The 20,702-nt window shown below is 37.2% G+C and overlaps 1 protein-coding gene and 2 pseudogenes across 1 annotated transcript in view; all 3 read right to left on the bottom strand.

Annotated features, from left to right (window-relative positions):
* Nucleotides 1-515: 515 nt before the first annotated feature.
* Nucleotides 516-10,484, bottom strand: LOC121030099 (proteasome assembly chaperone 2-like; annotated as a pseudogene).
* A 589-nt stretch (nt 10,485-11,073) lies between these two features.
* Nucleotides 11,074-11,538, bottom strand: LOC121029214 (ORM1-like protein 1; annotated as a pseudogene).
* Nucleotides 11,539-13,783: 2,245 nt separating this feature from the next.
* The window catches only part of CUNH6orf58 (chromosome unknown C6orf58 homolog), a 14,301-nt gene continuing 7,382 nt past the window's right edge, over nt 13,784-20,702 (bottom strand). Inside the window, exons 5-6 of the mRNA XM_040474627.1 lie at nt 16,619-16,857; nt 13,784-13,911 (exon numbers count right to left, since the gene is read on the bottom strand). Coding sequence (XP_040330561.1) covers nt 13,784-13,911; nt 16,619-16,857 — 367 coding nt within the window. The remainder of the gene's footprint in view (nt 13,912-16,618; nt 16,858-20,702) is intronic.

Here is a 20,702-nt window from a genome sequence, read left to right as displayed (position 1 = left end):
CTCAAGTCATGATCCTGGGGTCAAGGGATGGAGTCCCACATCAGATTCAGCATTGAACGTAGAGCCTGTGTAAGATTCTTTCTTTCTCTCTCTCTGTCTGTCTCTCTCTCTGTTTCTCTCTCCCTCTACCCTTCTTCTCCACTCATGCTCTCTCTCTCTCTAAAAAAAAGATGGTACATTTTTAAGCAACCACAAGGATACCAGGTGATTCTGCAATATTACAGATTTATTTAATAAAAGACATTATCATCCACACATTATATCAAGTCAAAAACATATTGGTCATACATATATATATTTTTTCTATTTTAAGGCCCCCTCCTTTTTCTTACTTAGGAAATATTTAATTGTATAAAACTTACATTTGTTGTGTATAGGGGCATGGCAAAACAACCTTTTGTTAATCCATTTTCTTTGAGAGTTTCTGTGAGAAGTAAAGATTTACTTCCTAATGCGTCCTTAGAAAATATAACTTTCTATATGGTTGTGTAACTATATGTTGTGTTGTGTTGATATTAAGTGTCTTGGGACATTAGGTATACAACTGAAAACAGATCAGAAAAGCTAGGGTGAAGACCACTTCCAAAGAGAAATCTCCATGAACTTGGCATTTTCCACCACAAGATAGACGCTGTAGGGTCATCACACTGTAAATGTGGTTTATGTGAAGCCATTCACTAAGATACTGAAGAATTAATGCATCTAGGATATTGTCTTCTTCTGAAACAAATTTCAACAGAACCGCATCTGGGATTTCTTTAAAACAACCTTCAGTATAGAGTATTTTTGTGATACTTCCTCCAGGAATATAGATACAAAACTCAAAATCATCTATTTCAGGAATGCATGGGCTTTTTTCCATTTCTTCCCAGTTAAGGGTCTCTATTTTATTTTGAACAGTTTTTTTTGCACCAAAGATGTAAGCAGGTATCAGAAGGGAGTCTTCCCAATGTGAAATGTAGATCATTACAGTGATATGAATGACTGCTTGAAAGAACAATAACTTTGGCACAGTTACTACTTTTCACCCAGGAAAGCAGCTTTTTCACAGAATGGCTTTGATTTGTACTTAATAAAAATGGATCTTAACTGAAGAGCCACCAGCTTTTTTGAAGGCAATGAATATACTTCAGCATCTGTACTGAGTTCTATTGAATTTACTTCTGCAGTTGCATATGGACAGTTTCCAACCATCTGCCCAAGAGAAGTGGTGTAGAAGTAACCAATTTTACACATATGCAGCATAGAAATAATCCAATCGATTACAAGCTGGCCAACATTTCCAACAGGCACTTCTGGCATTAGGATGGTGAAACCCCCCGGGGTCAGAGACCGATTCTCTACAGCAAAACATGGTCGTACTGAAGTGAGTGGAAGGGCTGATGGGGAGAAAGAGGGCGGCTCTGTCCCAAAGCCCCAGAACTTTAAAGCCCCTTTACAAAAAAACTCAACTTTCCTTGGACAAAAATGAGATTGATATTCAAAATGTCTCAACTTTTAAATGTTGCCACTCAATCAGTTGCATTCATTAGCTCTTAGTTTACCTGTGCCGGCATTTAATAGAGAAATTGATAATTAGACTACTTTGAACAAGCTAGTAGCACCTCTTTTTCACCTGTGGCAGGATAAAATTATATGTCCACATATCATAAAGTATCATTATCTCAAGGAGAAAGAACATTACGTACAAGGCATTGACTTTCTCATGTTTTCTTTTTCTCCCTACTAACAATATCAAGATTTGAAAGACCTCATCAAATAACTGGAAATGTATGAATATTAGATAGATTCCAGGCTTCTGGAGCATGGAGATAGATGTAAAAGCTCTGGGAAAATGTCTATGGCTCCAGGGACAAATTTATTGATCACATATGTTATGAAATATTTCTGCAATATAAATGTAAGTTGCTACTAAAAATCATCCTATGGTGTTGAGCTAGATATAATGTTTAAAGATACTCAAATCATGGGAATGCAAGCTGGTGCAGCCACTCTGGAAAACAGTATGGAGGTTCCTCAAAAAACTAAAAATAGAACTACCCTATGACCCAGCAATTGCACTACTAGGCATTTATCCAAGGGATACAGGTGTGCTGTTTTGAAGGGACACATGCATCCCCATGTTTATAGTAGCACTATCAACAATAGCCAAAGTATGGAAAGAGCCCAAATGCCTATCGATGCATGAATGGATAAAGATGTGGTATATATATATATATATATATATATATATATATACACACAATGGAGTATTACTCAGCAATCAAAAAGAATGAAATCTTGCCGTTTGCAACTACATGGATGGAACTGGAGGGTATTGTGCTAAGTGAAATTAGTCAGTCAGAGAAAGACAAAAATCATATGACTTCCCTCATATGAGGACTTTAAGAGACAAAACAGATGAACATAAGGGAAGGGAAACAAAAATAATATAAAAACAGGGAGGGGGACAAAACAGAAGAGACTCACAAATATGGAGAACAAACTGAGCGTTACTGGAGGGGTTGTGGAAGGGCAGGTGAGCTAAATGGGTAAGGGGCACTAAGGAATCTACTCCTGAAATCATTGTTGCACTGTATGCTAACTAATTTGGATGTAAATTAAAAAAAATAAAAAATAAAATAAATAAATAAATAAAAATACTCAAATCAAACATTTTTTATACGAAGCTGTCTGATATCACATTAAAATTGTGCTGCACTGTGTAGAAATGATAAATGCTATTATCCTGCTGTTAGAAATTACACAATTACAAAAGAGAACAGTAGGGCCGCATGGTAGCAAAATGGTGGGACCAGAGTGGACAGGTGGATTCAGAACCAGGTTGACTGGCCAGCTCTGTGCCCTCTGGCTCCCTCTCTCTTAATCTAGCTGCATGCAAACTGCAGGGCAGTTCTAGTGTGCTGTGGGATATGTGGGCACATCCTCGGGAAGGGCACCAACCACTTATCTTCTTTTTACTTTATCCTTAGTAGCAACTATTTATTTCCCAGAAAGAAGGCTCACAGACCAACAAAACTGTTACAGACCTTGAAATCTGGCTCATTTTATACTGCATCTGAGAATAGAATGCCTATTTTCTGCAAGAGAATGTGTACCAGTGTTTGTTAAATTTTAAAGTTATTATCAACATCAGCACTGAAAACTTGAATATTAATTGGAATGACCCTTTAAATGTGGGCTATTTTCTTACTGGTCCCATAAAATATGTAAATTTGTAATTATAAACATATTGCCAATTTATGAGGCCTGTTTAAAGATTGCATGAAGCAAAATAAAACATCCTTAGTTATTACATAGGGTGAAATATGTGCAATGATAAAATTCTCTTGATTATTACTAGATGGCACAATATAACCTTAATATAATATATTCTCTCTCTTTTTTTCTGTTCACTGTTTTAGATTCTGTACAAATGGCATCTTAATGATTTCAAGTCAAATCATAATTAATATTTATTTAATCACTTCCATAAACACTGGTCAAATAGTGTCCTATTAGCTGAGTGGCCTTAGACAAGTCACTTACCCGCCCTGTCCTCAGTTTTCTCATCTGTGAAATGCAAATAATTAGTGTACCTACCTAGCTCAGAAGAGTTGTTGCGATGTTTAGGTGAGCAAATAGATGTCAGCATTTAGAAAAGTGCTTGACACTTTGTAGGTTAGTTACTATTATTTTCCAGACACTCTACCAGATACTTATATATAAAATGTGAGTATATGTGTATATTTTCCACATTTTAACTTTCCCAAGATCAGAACCAAGACTTGAACTATTATCTGCATGACATTAACCTCCAGTCCACAGCTTCTCAGTGGGCTGTGCTGGGGCTCTTTATGCATTCAGTCTCCATTCACATTTATTAAGTGCCTACCATGTACCAAAATGGTGATAGGTTCAGGGACGTCTTCAGTTCCTATGGAGAGAGGCCGGTTCTGTCTGCGAGGAAAATGGGTGGAAGAGGATAACTCTTAGGCAGGACACTATGAGTAGCTGCACAGTCCTCCAAGAATAGTTGTTTGTTTGTTTGTTTGTTTTTAATATGGACACTGCCTTTAATCAAAGAAATGCATGGATCCCTAGTATGGAATCTCAAAAAGCCAAACACATAGGACATCAATGTTAGAGAAAGAGTAAGGCCTTCTCATTTTCCTTGAAATGTCTCCACATACAGGCTGTAGTCACATGGTTCATTTGCCAGCACTTTATCTTCAACATTCTCCTCCTCGATAGAGCTGCCTCCCTTTCCAATTAGGCCACATGGTTTGAATGGGAGTGGTTATGTTATTTCAGATCCGACCCCCAAGCCCCCCCCCCCAACTTCCTGTGATATTAACTCATTCAGGATTAGGCTCCAGCCTCAGGCTGGGTCAGTCATAGCATGGTGGCCTCTTTGCCTTGGCTGAATACACCAAGGGTAGGCCCATGACCTAAAAAGAGTAACTCAGTGTCCTTCCTTGGGCCTTTTTTCAAATTAGAATTAGGAAAAGCCAGCCAGCACCTCCTGGGAGAAGGGGCAGCAACAGCAAGCAGAGCAAGAAGCCAGAGTCTCTAATTGGAAACAAAAAATGAAACTTAAAAACGGAGAAGAAGATATAAGAGGCTAGGACAGGGAGTCCTGGCAGTGTTCCTGTCCCAAGAATTGATTAACAACATTTCTTTAATCACATTTGACAACAAGGTGTCCCTCCACGAAGCTCGCTTTTTGCCCTGGCTTGTTTGACTTGGAATTTTGTCACTTTAACCAAAGGAATCCTTACTAATCCAGATGGTCACTCTTTCTGTCCTAAGCGTAGCCAAGAAGTTTAAGTTGTTACCCCATAATCTGTTCGGGTTTAATCCTCACAGTATGTGGGTGTAATAGCAAAAGACAACCCAGAAGATAAAACAAGGGCTTAATATGGTCAAAGCTTATGGTTCATTAGGACGAGTTTGATCGTTGAAGGGATACACGACCCCCGGAAATGCCAAGCACTTTACAAATAGGTGTGTCATTTCAGTCCTAAGCCTGCAAGGCTAAGCACTCCGAACATTCTGCCACCTGTAATTTCATTAGTTTTAGACATTAGGTGAGTGGTATGACTTCACTTTATTAATTTATAAAGGTCCTGATTCAATCCCTGAACACCAATCAATTAAACATAACATTTCCCAGATATGTATACTCAGAAATTCAAGACTAAAGGGATTTCAGGACCCTTGGTTCTAGTGCGAAATCCTAGAGCAATAACCCAATTCAGAAGATCTCTTCCTGTGGTTCTCCCTCTCTCCCTCCTTATTTTGTCTCAATGGACATAATGTAGGATCTTGAGATTTCACTATACCAATGTGTTGCCTATCAAAGCAGAATCCTAAAATGGGGACATGACTGGGGCATAGGGCCAGACAGAAACTGGGGACTCATTTATTAGTTTTATGCCTCCTTTAGAAACAGAAGAAACATACCCTAAGTATGTTCCAAAGCTAATTTGGAACAGTATGGAATCATTCCTTTACTAATCACTATGCAGATCAAATTACAGCTAGTTGATATGTGTAGGAATAATATAGAACATAAAAAATAAAAACATGGTTTGGAAAGGACAGTTTTTTATTACTGAAAAATTTTCTATTCATTCACCTATTGTGGGGGTTATTGCAGGTCTGCAGGTTTCCCCTGGTGTCCCCAATCCAAGAATATCACAACCCTGCTTACCCTGGAGACATGACCCCCCCCCACCCCCACCCCCAAACAGCAGTGTCACTTAATGCAAAAAAGCTTGACTTCCCAACTTCTCCCTCTGTGGGAATGGCCCCAATGCTTTCTACTTCTCAAAAGATCACAGTATTAAGAGTGTCTATGAAATGCTATGTTCCTCCACCCATGTTAATTCAGCCAATTTACTTTTTGTCACATTTAGTTTTACTACTTTTTCTTTATTTTCATAACTATTTTCCTAAACTACCTCCCAGTGATCAGATTGGATAGCAGCAGTTCCTGGCTTATTCTGATTTTGTCTTCCCGAAATTTATTATGCTCTTTGACTGTCAGGTAATTTCTACCCTTTCCTTCAAGTATCCATAGTATACGCCTGTGGCTTTCATATTAAAACAAAACTCTGTTTTGGCACTTGAAACCTCCACCAATTCCTTCTTATTTTTTAAACCATTGTTTTTTTTCATTTATTCATCCAAATCACACTATATTTGAGTGCTTACTAAAACTGCTCTCCTGGGTCCCAGGGATGCAGCAGTATAGAAAATAAAGCTGTACTATCATGGAGCTCCCACACCAACATAGGAAGGCAGGCAAGAAACAAAGAAACTTATACAACATTTGATGGGTGGAGATGAGTGATAGGAAGAAAAAAATTAAGCAGGATTAAAAAAAAATAGAGATTGTTGAGTGGGCACAAATTTATACAAAGAAGTCTGAGACTATTCTAACATTGGAAAAAGACCAGCAGGAAGTGTAGAGGTGAAGCAGGCAGTGATTTGGGGGAAGAACGTTCTTTACAGAAGGGAAACAATGCTCCAAAAATCATAAGTCATGGGTGTGCTTGTAGCGTCTGAGGAAGAGCAAGGAGGCAGGTATGAAAGGGGAGAGTGGAAGGAGAGCTGAGCAGAGGGAGTGAGGAATCCAGATCCTGCTGGCTGGGCTGTGTGAGCCACATGTGGGTTTTGCTCTGGGAGAGGCAGCAAGCAATTTCAAGCTTGAGCAGAGGAGAAACATGATCTGACTTATAATGGAAAGATCCCTCCAGTCATGATGTGGACATTACTTACATCAGAAAGAGAGCAAAGGTAATAAGCGTTTCTATTTGCCGCAGTCAGAGGGTGGATCTAGTGTGTGGATGAGGCCCTGGGAAACCTGCACATGCAAGCTTCCGTATAGCCCTGGAAACCACCGGAAGTCACCGCCTCCGGACCAGAGTAGTGTCTCTCCTAGAAGAGAGCAACAGGGATAAACTTGACCCTTAAGCAATCATTATCAAGCGAGGATCAAAGGAGGGGAAACTTAATGTGTAATTGCTATAAAATTGTAGTCAATGAAAACACACACACAAAAATGACAAACCGGGTACATATTCTGCCAGTTCCGTTTAATGAGTTTTAAAAATATTAGCTGACTGTCAGTATTTAATTTTAAAATGTTCTGGATTTTGGTCATAAATCAGCAAGACATATTGCTCTAAATTTCATGAAATTGGGTTACATAGGATAACAACAAAAGAGGCATATAAATTTAATGTCTGTTTATTGATTCACAGTGATTTATGATTCCTTAATATAATTTTCTTTACAGCCAAAATATTTTAAGTATTGATACATTTAAAAATCAAGAATTGTTAATTGAGCACAATCATCATAGCATTAATTTAAATTATTTTATTTATTTATTTTTTTTTTAATGTTGATTTATTTTTGAGTCAGAGGGAGACAGAGCGCAAGTGGGGGAGCGGCAGAGAGAGAGGGAGACACAGAATCTGAAACAGGCTCCAGGCTCTGAGCTGTCAGCACAAAGCCCGACTCGGGGCTCAAACTCACAGACCCTGAGATCATGACCTGAGCCGAAGTCGGACGCTTAACCGACTGAGCTACCCAAGTGCCCTGCATTAATTTAAATTTAAAGTTAGAATTCATAGATAAAATCCTAACAAAGGAGCACAAATCAAAAATATCAGAAATAAGAAAACTGTATGGTTATGATCACATTAAAATTTTGAAATTACTGTTTCTCAACAAATTAGAATTGTTCATTTTTAGTTCATTAATTAAATATTAGGAATATACCGTAATTTTGGATTAAAGATTTGAAGAATTATTTCAAAAAGCTCTAGAACTTCCTTTCTTGCATCCTGTGTCTTCATTAAAAATTTCCATCCAGTCAATGACAATAAACCTGGAAAATATATAAAATTATCACATGTAAATTTAAGTTTATCCCCAATTATTGAAATGTTTATTTTAAGGAAAATTCTATGTATTTTTGCATATAAAAATTATATGCTCATTATATGATAATCACACACATGAAGTTTTCAAATTTACAACTTATTGACCAACTCTTCATATAAAAATCAATAAAAAATGTAAATAATCAGAAAACTAGGAAAAGTACACAAACATGTTAAAAGAGTTGAACTTTGCAACAGTGAAGTAGCATTTTCTACATAACAAGCTAACATAAGTTATAGAAATTGCTATAAGACAATGGGTTAGAGAAAATAAGAAATGTTATTCAGTTTTGTGACAAAAATGTAAACTCCTGAAAATTATTTTAAGTGCCACTGAACAATATATGACTCATTGATTTTAGTTCATTTTCTCTCTACAAATTTATTGGTAAAATCATAAATTATACCAAGAAAAATATACATATCATGCCATTGTTGCATTATTGTCAATAGCTTATAACAGAAAATAAAGCCTAGAGTTATAGTTAATTAATTAAATGAAACATTACATATCCTTTAAACAGAATGTTTGGATCAATATGTCCTGATATCAAAGAGCTTCAAGAAAATTTTTTAGTAAAAAACATAGTGCAGGGGCACCCGGGTGGCTCATTCAGTTTAAGCTTCTGACCCTTGATTTTGGCTCAGGTCATAATCTCAGGGCTCTTGAGTTCGAGCCCCTCATGGGGCTCAGTACAGACAGCGAGGAGCCTGCTTGGGATTCTCTCTCTCTCTCTGTCTCTCTCTCTCCCCCTCTTTTGCTGCCCTTCCCACTCTCTCTCTCTCTCAAAAAACTTAAAAAAAAAAAAAAAGGGTAGGGCAGAGCAGTTTGATTTCATTTGTGCAAACAACACAAGTTTTATTTATTCATATTGTTTTATATATAAATGAATTCCAGAAATTGCACCACCTCTGAAAATTGGGCAAAGGGCCAAGATATATAAATGAAGTGGTGAACAAGATGACTTTTATTTTTATTTAATGTGTTGATACACTTAGACTTTTAGACTTTTTAATTTGAATATATTGTACACACTTTAAAATAAATTAGTAAAAGTCACAGCAATTAAAATGCTTTTTCAATAGAGAAAAAATAAGTTAGCATTTTAAAAACAATTTTTGAAGAGAAGAAATATTTCAAGTTATATCTGTTAACATATGAGAGGTAGTGGTTTGAAAGTGTCCTGAGTACTTGGTCCCAGGTCTACCTCTATTTTCTTCCTACACTCTTTGGTGATGGGAGGGAGGATAATGCTTAATTTCTGTGAAGAGCTATTCTCAGAAACATCTTTTTCTCGTTTCCACGGAGATGGAGCATGTTACTTGATTGGTGGGTGAGAGCATTTGGTTCATGTTTCTCAGCTGGCTAGAGCTGTCTCAAGACCCAGGGATAGCTTTTTTCTTTTTTTTTTTTTTTTTCTATTTAAACTAGTGAGGAAATTGGGCTACTTTGAAATCTTCAGATTTGATTAATATTGAGTCAGTCAACACACCCAACAAGAAAGCAAAGGGCTGATGCTAGATTTCAGCCTTATCTAGAGTATAGATTTCAGTATATAGGAGGATGATGTGTTAAGGAGAAAGAGCACAGGCTTTAAAATAATGTGCCAGAATGCAAATTTACTGTCTCATTTACCAACTAGTGAATTATTTAAACTTACAAAACCTCTGTTTCTTTACTGGCAAAATATTGGCAATAATGTTTTTTGACACCACAGAAAAATGTTATTAAAATATAGATTCTGGTTACTTAAAAATGCATGGGAAAAGACAAAGATACAAAGGCATTATCATACAACTGGTTTCTAAACTCAACACTGTTGAAATAAAAAACAATGATAATTACCCCCAAAAGTCAGCCTATTGAAACAGATTTTTAAGTTGGTCTATAAACTCTCTTTGGTGTTTGTTTACAAATGTTACTAGGTTTTTCCGTTTCATCTCAGATCAGAATTTGTTTTTTTGACATATTTACTTCTCTAAGTAAATAAATACTTACTTCTCAAAATCTGTAGTTATTTCTTAGAGTTAATGTCAACAACTATGAGAAGCTTCTCTAAGTGAAGAATTCAACATGATTGCGGCTTTGGAAATAGTTACCACTTTGGCTTACCTACACCAAGACCCATATGGGGAACGGCAAATATTAATAGGAAAAATACAGAGGTTGAAAGCAGGAAGGACTAAGAAAAGATGTTTTCTTTTACTGGGGACCTGCTATAAAAGACTCCAATTATTTACTTTGGTGCTGTTTCTGAAGAAATGGTTTCTGCCAGACCACAGTCTGCTACATAGTTGTTCATTTTATTTCCTTTTCTAAAAAAATGGCAGACTTTAACAATTCAATTGATCAACCAAATAAGCAGAGGCCTTTAAATTACCATATACTTTAACTGAATGAAATAAATTGTTTTCCTACCTGGTTTAGCAACCTTGTGTCTGGAAAAGCAGCAAAATCCACTTTGCTCCAAAATTAGAAGGTGGATTCGGAGGCTGTTCATAAGATGCCTGGTGTCTTCTAATGCCAGTCACGGAAGTGATCTTCATGAACTCGGTAACTTAATAAATGTAAAAATGACCTCCTCTATCAATACAATGTTGAGCCAGCAAAACCAACAAAGGCAGGGATTGCATAAAACAAGGGAATACATTTCCTCTTAGATAATAAAAGGGGAATATGTATGGTAATGAAATCAATCTATAATAAACTTGTAAAGGGATGATTCTGGTTTACATGTAAGTTTACCTATATTGCCCATGTGTAAATGGTTGGAAATTTTCTTCTTCTAACATAATCCCATTCATTATAAACTAACTTGGTCTTAGTTTCTTATAAATCTCACATTTCCTTGAATTTATCTAGTACACCGTCACTTTATAGCCATTTAATTTATAAGCTGGGCCTGCCCAGCCTGACTATAAAGCTTCTCTTCAGAAAGATCCCAGATGCATTCAACAGAGGCCTCTTCCAGTAAAAATCTGCACTTTATAACAGTACACGAAAGAACACCAACCAGCCCTACAATATAAAAATCTTCGATTTCACATTATCACAGAAACAGTGCAATTTACTAACCATTCCTTCCTTACAGAAAACTCAGTAGCTCTAAAAATTTTTGTTCTGTTTCAAAACATTTCAATACTCATTAATTCCAAAGATCCAAACACCGTGTAACTTTGGCATTCTTGGAATCAGCAACTCAGGAGAGAGGCTGTGTTTAGGATGAAGTGAGTTGGATCATACATTGACAGAGACTTGCCAGATAATATAGAATTATTGAAAAAAACCATGCGAAACTTCTGTGAAGGTTTAAATTGCACTCCACAGTCCAGGTGTTTCCAACGAATCAGGGAACACCTTGCTTTTACCTTTGTCGGGATTTCAAAAGGCACTCTTTTTACTGCATCCAAAAAACCCATACATCCTGAGAGTATGTATAATATTTGTTAAGGTGCAAACAACAGAAACAATGAAGAAGGGAATACTGAGGACGACAATGTGAAGCAAGCCAGCTCCCAATGCGTATGTCGGCCACATGCCCTGGCTGTTCATTATACAGGTACTTGCATCCACCTCACTGTGGGCAACTCCAACATTCATGTTTGTCCCTCTGCTCCACTCTGGAGGACCAGGTCCATAGCAACAGGGTCTCTTCAAGGACGAATGCCAGTGCTCAACCCCAGTCTTGGCAATAATATTTTTGTGAAAGTATTGTAGTGATATTTATATATGGTAATGAAAAAAAGCACCTGACACAATTTCAGGCACATGGTGGGTGTTTAATACATAGGAGTTCCTTTCTACATGTTAACCTCTTAACTTTATATCACACCCATTGTGTACTTTTAGTTTAATGCAATAGATTATCAGATTTGAAGTTTAGTAAGTTTTTAAAATTGAGATATAATTGGCATATAACATTGTATTAGTTGTGGGTGTACAACATAATTAATTTTTCATTCATTTGCATATGGTGTAAGATAATTGTCCAATTTCATTCTTTTGCAGGTGGCTGTCCAGTTTTCTCAGCCACTTGTTTAAGAGAATGTCCTTTCACTGTTACATATTCTTGGCTCCTTTGTTGTAAATTAACTGATCATATATGTATGGGTTTATTTCTGGGCTCTCTATTCTGCTCCATTGATCTATATGTCGGTCTTTATACCAGTACTCTTCTGTTTTGCTAACTACAGCTTTAAAATATAGCTTGAATTCTGTACGGGATATGCCTCCACCTTTATTCTTCTTTTACAAGATTGCTTTGGCTATGCAGATAAGTTTTCTTCCCTTTCTCTCTATCTTCTATTTTCTCAGACCTTGTAACACAAAGATTGGTCCACTTGATGTTGTGCCATAAATATTTTTAAGCTATCTTCATCATTTTTCATTCTTCTTTCTTTTTGCTCTTCTCATTGGATAAAATCCACTGCCTTGTACTCAAGTTCCTGATTCTGTCTTCCAGTTCATCCAGACTGCAGTTGAATCTCTCTATTAATTTTTTAGCTCTGTTATTATATTTTCCAGGTCAATGATGTCCGTTTGGTACTTTCTTATATTTTATATTTCCTTGTTGAAATTTTTATTTTGTTCATGAATTCTTTTCCTGACACCAGAGAGCATCTTTATGACCATTATTTTGAACTCTTTACCAGGAAAATCACTTATCTCCATTTTATTAAAGTCTCTTTATGAAGTTTTATGTTGTTATTTTGTTTGGAACATACTCCTCTGTTTCTTCATTTTCCTTGCCTTTCTGTGATGGTTTCTGTGGATTAGATAAAATAGTCACCTCTTCCAGTTTTGAAAAAGTGGCCTCTGTGTAAAAGATAAATCTTATTCAACTCTGCCCTCACTCTTGGTTGTCTCTCAATCCTTTGTGATTGTCCAAGCAGCTTTCTTTGTTCTTAATGGCCCCTAGTAGTTGAAGATGTGCCAAGACCTGTCAGTGTCCCAAAGAGGCAGAACTCAGTCAGCACCTAGATGCCAGATGATTTTAAACTAGATCCTCAGGTAGCAGCTTTTGTTTGCTACAGTCCTACAGAACCCATGAATTTAAGCCCTATCGGCCATCAGAGCCACACATCAAGGGGTACCCTCTGGAGGACAACTGAAGAAAACATGACACCATAGGTGTGCACAATTTCTTTCCAGGAGATATCTCCACCTTGAAATGAGACAGAGAGAGAGAGTGACAACAGTGCACCTACCATGCCCTCGGTTTCTAGAGAGTATTGTAGTATTAAATTAGATGACTGCCCCTCAGTTCATAGCTATTAAAATGAATAAATAAGCCTCTTTCATGAAAAGATTGGGTATGTTTCAGTTTGCTTCATCTGCTCTGCACTCTTGGGAATTTGCCACAGTGAGTCTGCACAAGCCCTTTAAGAACTGTCTCTTACTTGGCTATAGCCTCCTGGATCTTGTGGATACAAGCCCTGTTGGCTTTCAAAGCTAGATGCTTTGGGCACCCATCTCTCTCACATGGAAGTCTTAGACATTGATGTGCTAGATGTGGGATTCCAAAGCCAGCACTCCTTAAGGAGAAGCTGGGAGTTGTGAGATCCCTCCCGATTGTGTGTCACCTCACCAAGGCTGGGGTTCATGGCAAAATTGTGTCTCAGCCTCTCTTTCTTGCTTCATTGTGGATTTTTCTCTCATTTTTTCAAAGGGTAAGAGTCACTTAGCTAGCTTCTGGATTTCTGTCAGGTGAATTGTTCTGTATGTAGTTGTAGATTGGGTGTATCCATGAAAGGAGGTAAGTTCAGGAGCCTCCTATGTCATCATCTGCACTGAAGCTTCAGAGATGCCCAAGCTCATTTCTTCCCCCCTCTTTGTACATCATACTTCAGCCACCAATTGTCCTCATTTGAAGAAAGGAGGAGGTAGTGACCATTGCAGCAGAAGAGTGGGGAGTAACGACCTTCTTGGTCAGGTTGGAGGCAGCAAAAGGGGTGGCTGACCTCAGCCTTGAATCTTAAAATTTAATAAGTTTTTAAAACATTTTAAATTATATTAACATGAATCATCAGCGTTTGACAGTTTTGAATCTTCATTCAGTCTTCATTCCTTATTTTAAACATCACCCATGGGGGAAAAGTAATAAAATCTAGGCAAGCTTTTTTTTCTTACTAATTTATACCTAATAATATTTTCAACTTTAATATGAGCTTTACTCTTAGAATATGTATAGTCAAGGATTAAAACTTATGCCACTATAGACAAAGAGATGGTTCAGAATTTTACATAATTAAAACTGAAAAACTCCATGCCAATTCTTACCATGAGCAAAAGTGTTAAATAGCTAAATTGAAGTCTGAAAAGGTTAATTTTATTTTGTAGATTAAATTTAATGAGGCGACCTGGGTGGTTTAGTCAGTTAAGCATCTGGCTCTTAATTTCAGCTCAGGTCATGATCTCATCGTTCAGTTTGTGAGATCAAGTCCCATGTCTGACTCTGCTGCGACAGTGCAGAGCCTGCTTGGGGTTCTCTGTCTCCCTCTCTGTCTCTGTCACTCCCCAGCCCATGTGCATGCGCAGGCATGCCTATGCACGCACTCTGTCTTTCTCAAAATAAATAAATAAACTTAAAAAATATTAATGAATTTTGGTAAGGTTTCTTGTAGCAAAGCAAACACTTTTGGAGACTAAAAAGTAGCTAAATGACACTTTGAAACTTTACTGCAAATGTATACATATATTTCTATTGAAGATGAATTTAAAATGCTTATTGTTGAATTTGTTTTTCACTAATGCTGAGGTTCACTGGGAGCATGGAGAGCAAGGACGACTAGATGATAGTGAATGCCTTGTTATACAACATCTATGCAATTATACTATGAATGCTCACCAATTTTTCACCAGTAGTTTTTAACATTTCTTTCTTATGAAAGCAATTCAAAACTGCCTGATCTATCCAAAGCCAAATTTCAGTAAAACCGAATCTTGGAATAAAATCTTGTAGTGTGGTACTTTCAAGCTTTAAATTAAATAACTACCAACTCCCCCACTCAGTTCTTTGCCTTGTACATCTTAAGAGGAGAGATCCAGTTTATACAACCCAGATCTACAATGCAATTTTACCATCTGATACTTTGGCAGAGATGGGCAGGTGACTACCAAAATTCATGCTTCTCCTTTCATGGTGCTTAGTTCTTGGACAACAGTTTAATTCCCTATCCCACTTGCTTCTCCAAACACTATAGCATCTTGCTACTGATGGGGTGTAAATGACATAGAAGGCTGGGATTGGAACAACCACAGATGGAAGGAGCCTTAGTCCTCTACTGATTGTGTAAAGGGAAGCTACCATTGCTGAGAATATTGCAGGAAACATTACTGCAGCAAGAAGAAACTGCAATTGCATGAAGGCCTTCCTTAAATGTTTGGGTTTATTTTTTACTCTAACTAATGCAAGTAAGTTTTCAAAAACATATATTTCATGTATTTATGTTTACTCTGCTTTTATATCTTTCAGATTCTTTGAAGGGATTTAAAGCTAGTAATGTTTTAATTATGTTTTAAGCTTGGTTCACTGCATAAGAGCATATCTGCGAAATTGAGATGATGTGGTTATTCAAATGTATAATTATGGATTCTTTCTATTTTTTGCTTTGATAGGAGACCCTATAGCTGAGGAGCTGCAGCAGAATACCTCATCTGTGACTGGTAAGGCCAGATGAAGAGAGCTCACATAAGTCAATTTGCTAGTTTTTCCCATTAAATCACTGAAGATTTTCTTTTGAGATTTGTTTTTCTAAATTTAAGAGCAACAGAAGCACTTGGGTGGCTCAGTGGGTTGAGAGTCCGACTTCAGCTCAGGTCATGATCTCATGGTTGGTGGGTTGCAGCCCTGCATTGGGCTCTGTGCTGACAGCTCAGAGCCTGGAGCCTGCTTCGCATTCTGTGTCTCCCTCTCTCCTTGTCCCTCCCCCGTTCTCGTTTTCTCTCTCTCTCTCTCTCTCTCTCAAAAGTAAATAAATAAACTTTTAAAAATATTTCAAAAGAAAGAAAGAAAGAGAGAAAGAAAGAAAGAAAGAAAGAAAGAAAGAAAGAAAGAAAAAGAAAGAAAGAAAGAAAAAGAAAGAAGAAAGAAAGAAAAGACCAGGAGCGCCTGGGTGACTAAATTGGTTAAGCATCCAACTTGGCTCAGTCGGTTAAGTGTCCGACTTAGGACATGACTCAAGTCATGATCTCATGGCTTGTGAGTTCGAGCCCCGTGACAGGCTCTGTGCTGACAGCTCAGAGCCTAGAGTCTGCTTCATATTCTGTGTCTTCCTCTCTTTGTGCCCCTCCCCTGTTCATGCTGTGTCTCTCTGTCTCTCTCTTTCTCTCAAAAATAAATGAACATTAAAAAAATTAAAAATAAAAATAAAAAGACCAACATATAAGGGTTTTAAAAAGGGAATACTATCACAACAGCAGCAAAGGAATGTATCTCGGTTTGTAGATGAAAAGTGGACTTGAAGTAGCCTGGTGGCCTTATGAGTCAATAAAGATGCATAAGAAAAGACAGTCCTTGATTGGAAGGACCAAAAAGTGTGGAATGGACACCCGTAGGTAATCATGACTTTCTTTAAGAGTATGTGTTATAACGACATTTATATCTGATAAAATCATTATATCTTCCTTTATTCAATGAAAATATTAGTTTTCTTCAAGCTTTTGTTTTTAAGGGCCTTACCTGAAGAGTTATCCAATCTGGGAAGAAAACTTAGAACAAGCAGGACAGTGTTTTGAAAGTCAGTAAAGTCGCTGATGAAAGGGGCTCTATCCCCGTTAACAAGCATCCGTGGTGGCAGGCCTTTCTGGAATTCATGTGTAATAATCAAAGTTGTAGGAAAGAGGGATGCAGCCAAGTATTCCACAGCCACACACCAATTTCTTCCAAAGTCTGCTTCTGGTTTAGAATAATACTCCAGCCTAAGAGACAAGTGGAAACATGTACAATTATAATTAGTCCACTCAGAATTTCAGCCTCATTGTTTTTTTTTCTGGTTTTAAGTTTTTATTTAAATTCTGATTAGTTAACATATAGTGTAATATTGGTTTCAGGAGTAGAATTTAGTGATTCATCACTCACATATAACACCCAGTGCTCATCACAAGTGCCGTCCTTAATACCCATCATCCATTTAGCCCACCTCCCACCCACCTCTTCTCCAGCAACCCTCATTTGTTCTCCATAGTTAGGAGTCTCTTATGGTTTGCTTCCCTCTCTTTTTTTCCCTTTCCCCTATGTTCACCTGTTTTGTTTCTTAAACTCCACATATGAGTGAAATCATATGGTATTTGTCTTTCTTTGACTGACTTATTTTGTTTAGCATAATATGTTGTAGCTCCATCCGTGTCTTTGTAAGTGGCAAGATTTCATTCTTTTTTATGACTAATATTCTGTTGTATGTGCGTGTGTGTGTGTGTGTGTGTGTGTGTGTGTGTGTGTATGCCACATCTTCTTTATCCATTAATCAGTCAGTGCAAATTTGGGCTCTTTCCATAATTTGACTAAAGATCATCTTCTGCCAATAAACTGATAATGTAGTTCTTAGTTTTAGAATGTGATGGCTTGGGGCACCTGGGTGGCTCAGTTAGTTAAGCATCCGACTTCAGTTCAGGTCATGATCTCACGGCTTGTGAGTTCGAGCCCCACGTCAGACTCTGTACTGACAGCTCAAAGCCTGGAGCCTGCTTCAGAGTCTGTCTCTGTCTCTCTCTGCCCCTCCCCTGCTCATTTTCTCTCTCTCTCTCTCTCTCTCTCTCTCTCTCATATAAATAAACATAAAAAATTTAGAATGTGATGTTTTGAGCTCCTACCTTTGAAGATATGAATATAGGTAATTAAAATTTTGAACTTGCAAAGGACCATTTCATCAATTGTTTGTATTTTATTTTGAATTTTTATCTCTTTTAACCAAACATTTTACACTTATAATTGAATATCATATAGTGATCAGATAGATGTTAGATCATGACTAAGTAATACTCTTTAGAAATGTGCAGATAAAAATAAAAAGTTTGCTAGACTGAGATTCTTTTGCAACACTATTGATTTCCTGAAATGAGGAGGCCCCTGAAACATTGAGCATCCTAGAAAAGGTGACGTCTGATTGTCTAAATACATGGATTTTTCTCCTACTGGAGAAAGTATGCTAGGAAGCCAAACTCTCTCACCTAATTGGGGAACACATTATTACAGTAGAAAAGTTAAGAGGGTAGTAAATAGTTTTAACTCAAGGCTCCCGTCCTCAATAGCTGTCTAAGTATAGTGAACAACTTGAACTTTGTTCTTTTAACAGAATCATTCCCCCTGTCTATTCCTTGCTTTGTTGTCTACACCTGTCTACACCTACATTCTCTTTCAAATCACATTAGATTTCACCTCCTTCACAAAGTTTCCTCCTCCTGTGTAGTCCCAAAGCACCATTTCATTCATTTATTTGAAAGCTATTTTCCCATTAAACTATTCTCTAATTTCTCTGTTTCCACAGCACATATGTAAGGACCATTAAATAGATAATGCTTGCATTATGTTTGTCAATGTTCAGTAAACCATAACATAACCCAGAGGAGAAAATTTCCTGTATGTGGCTCCCATGCTCATGGGCTCCTCTCTGTCTCCAACACCCAAAAGTAGAAGAGTGGGTTCAGTGCATCCTTGGTGAAAGAAGATCTTGGTTTGGATTTGCAGGTGACTACTTTTACTCACATGACACCTGACTGTGAAATAAGGATAAAAATAAGTATAAATCCATAAAGATTTTGAGCAGTGGCCACAAAGCCCTAGGAACAGTGGATTAAATAAACTGCACAGGAGTCAGAAACACTAGGAAGGAGGTGAGGGTACCAATTCAAGACACAGAGGCATATAAGCAGAAGTGAAATTAAGTGGAAGCCTTTCAAATGATACAATTGAATGTGGTATTGGACAATTTATCTAAGAAGTCAGTTAAGATGTAGTGAAGTAAAAAAATTAAAATACACCTTAAAAGGCCCATTTTCATTTAAAATACAGATATGCATGCACCAGCCAATCTTAGGATTCAAGACCACAGAGTTTTGAGTATATGTAGACAATACAGAGGTCAGTATTGTTTCATGTATATAAAAACCCTAATATATTCTTTTGCCTAAAAAAGTAACACATGAGATTTGAAGGAAGTGCCCCAGTGTATAATAGATTGTGAACATGGCCCCAATTTTTCAAAACTCTTCATCTCTGCTTTTTGGTATATTTTTCCAGTGCCCCTTCTCTGCTACATTGGGAGGAGGTGGGAAGGAAAGAAGCATCACTCTCTGACTCCAGCTCAGTCAAAGGATTTGGTTTGGCCAATAAGATATTAATCAACTTGACAGTATAAGTTTTGCAATACGTTTTCGCAAGTTGGTTCCTCTCTTTTGCCATTCTGCCATCACTATGGGAAACACTCAAGTTTGCGTGCTGGAGAACAAGACACGCGTGGAGCGGAGCAGAGCTTCTCCATTCATCCCTGTGATGCTGATCAAAATCTAATAATATGATGTGAGCCCAGAAAAAATCAGCAGACCTGCCAGCTGAATCTCAAACATGTGAAGAATAAACACTGCTATATGACATTGAGGTTTAATAGTTATCAACTGTGCTACATTCTTGTGGAAAAAAACTAAACAAAATACAGGACAACACACCTAGTAAATTGTAGACTTTCAACAGCAAAAGTGAAGCTAAAATTTAATGGAGATATGCTTTCAAATATCTTAAGTATTACCAGCCTAGATCTCTGTAATTGCCCAAAGCCTCAGTCAAAACTCATGATATAATAAGAGTATTTTAAGAATGCAAATAATTTCTCATACAACAACAGTTCTGAATTGACTGGTGTATAAGTCCTAACAAACAAAGTAATCCAGGAAATAGATGTGGGAAACTGGAAATGGGTGATTCAACACACACACACACACACACACACACACACATACACACACACACACACACAAGAGATAAAAGGAATCCAGTACAGTTATTAGAGACCTAAGAATCATATCTGACCACCTAGGCAGAGTAGAGCAAGTCAACAGTTCTGAAGGAAACCTCTTCAAGAAGAAGAAATTGATATAATCCTGGATGCTTTTGAACATCTTGAGAAGAAACTTCCTTGGTTTGGCAATTTGAAGTAATTAGTGTTGGGTACAATAGAAAAAGGATCAACTCTAAAGGGAATAAGATAACAAGAAAAAAGAAATACTATCAGTTAAGTACATGTGATGTGAATAGTAATTAATAGTCAAAATAGTGTAACCATCGAACACAGACCTAACCCAAACCACTAAACAATTATACAGAGAAAGTGAGAAGTAGGAAGAATTTTTGTGGAGTGAGGGTAAGGGGAATGAGATGGTAATTTTCTATGGTCATGAATAAAAGGATAATACCTAAATCTTCAAATAAGGAAATGTTTTAGAACTTTTCATTTTTAGAAATATAGTACCAAATACCAAAGTAACCAGTGGTTATGGTGGTATTCTCCCTAGATACAGCTGTTTCATTTCTGTATGTATTTTTGGTGGGCAAGATGACAAAACTTCATAAAACCAATTGACTCCTTAAATCATTGACATATAAGAAGTGTATAATATACAAACTAAAAATAATCCAAAACAAAAAATAAGAGAGAACAGCTGAATTCAATATATAAAATAAAGAAGGAAGGAAGGAAGGAAGGAAGGAAGGAAGGAAGGAAGGAAGAAGGAAGGAAGGAAGGAAGGAAGGAAGGAAGGAAGGAAGGAAGGAA

Source organism: Herpailurus yagouaroundi, unplaced genomic scaffold (genome assembly GCF_014898765.1).
Source record: "Herpailurus yagouaroundi ecotype Mexico unplaced genomic scaffold, PumYag 139, whole genome shotgun sequence".
NCBI classification, from domain to species: Eukaryota; Metazoa; Chordata; class Mammalia; order Carnivora; family Felidae; genus Herpailurus; species Herpailurus yagouaroundi.
Note: the sequence above shows the minus strand (reverse complement) of the source record. Positions and strands in the feature narration are given on the sequence as shown.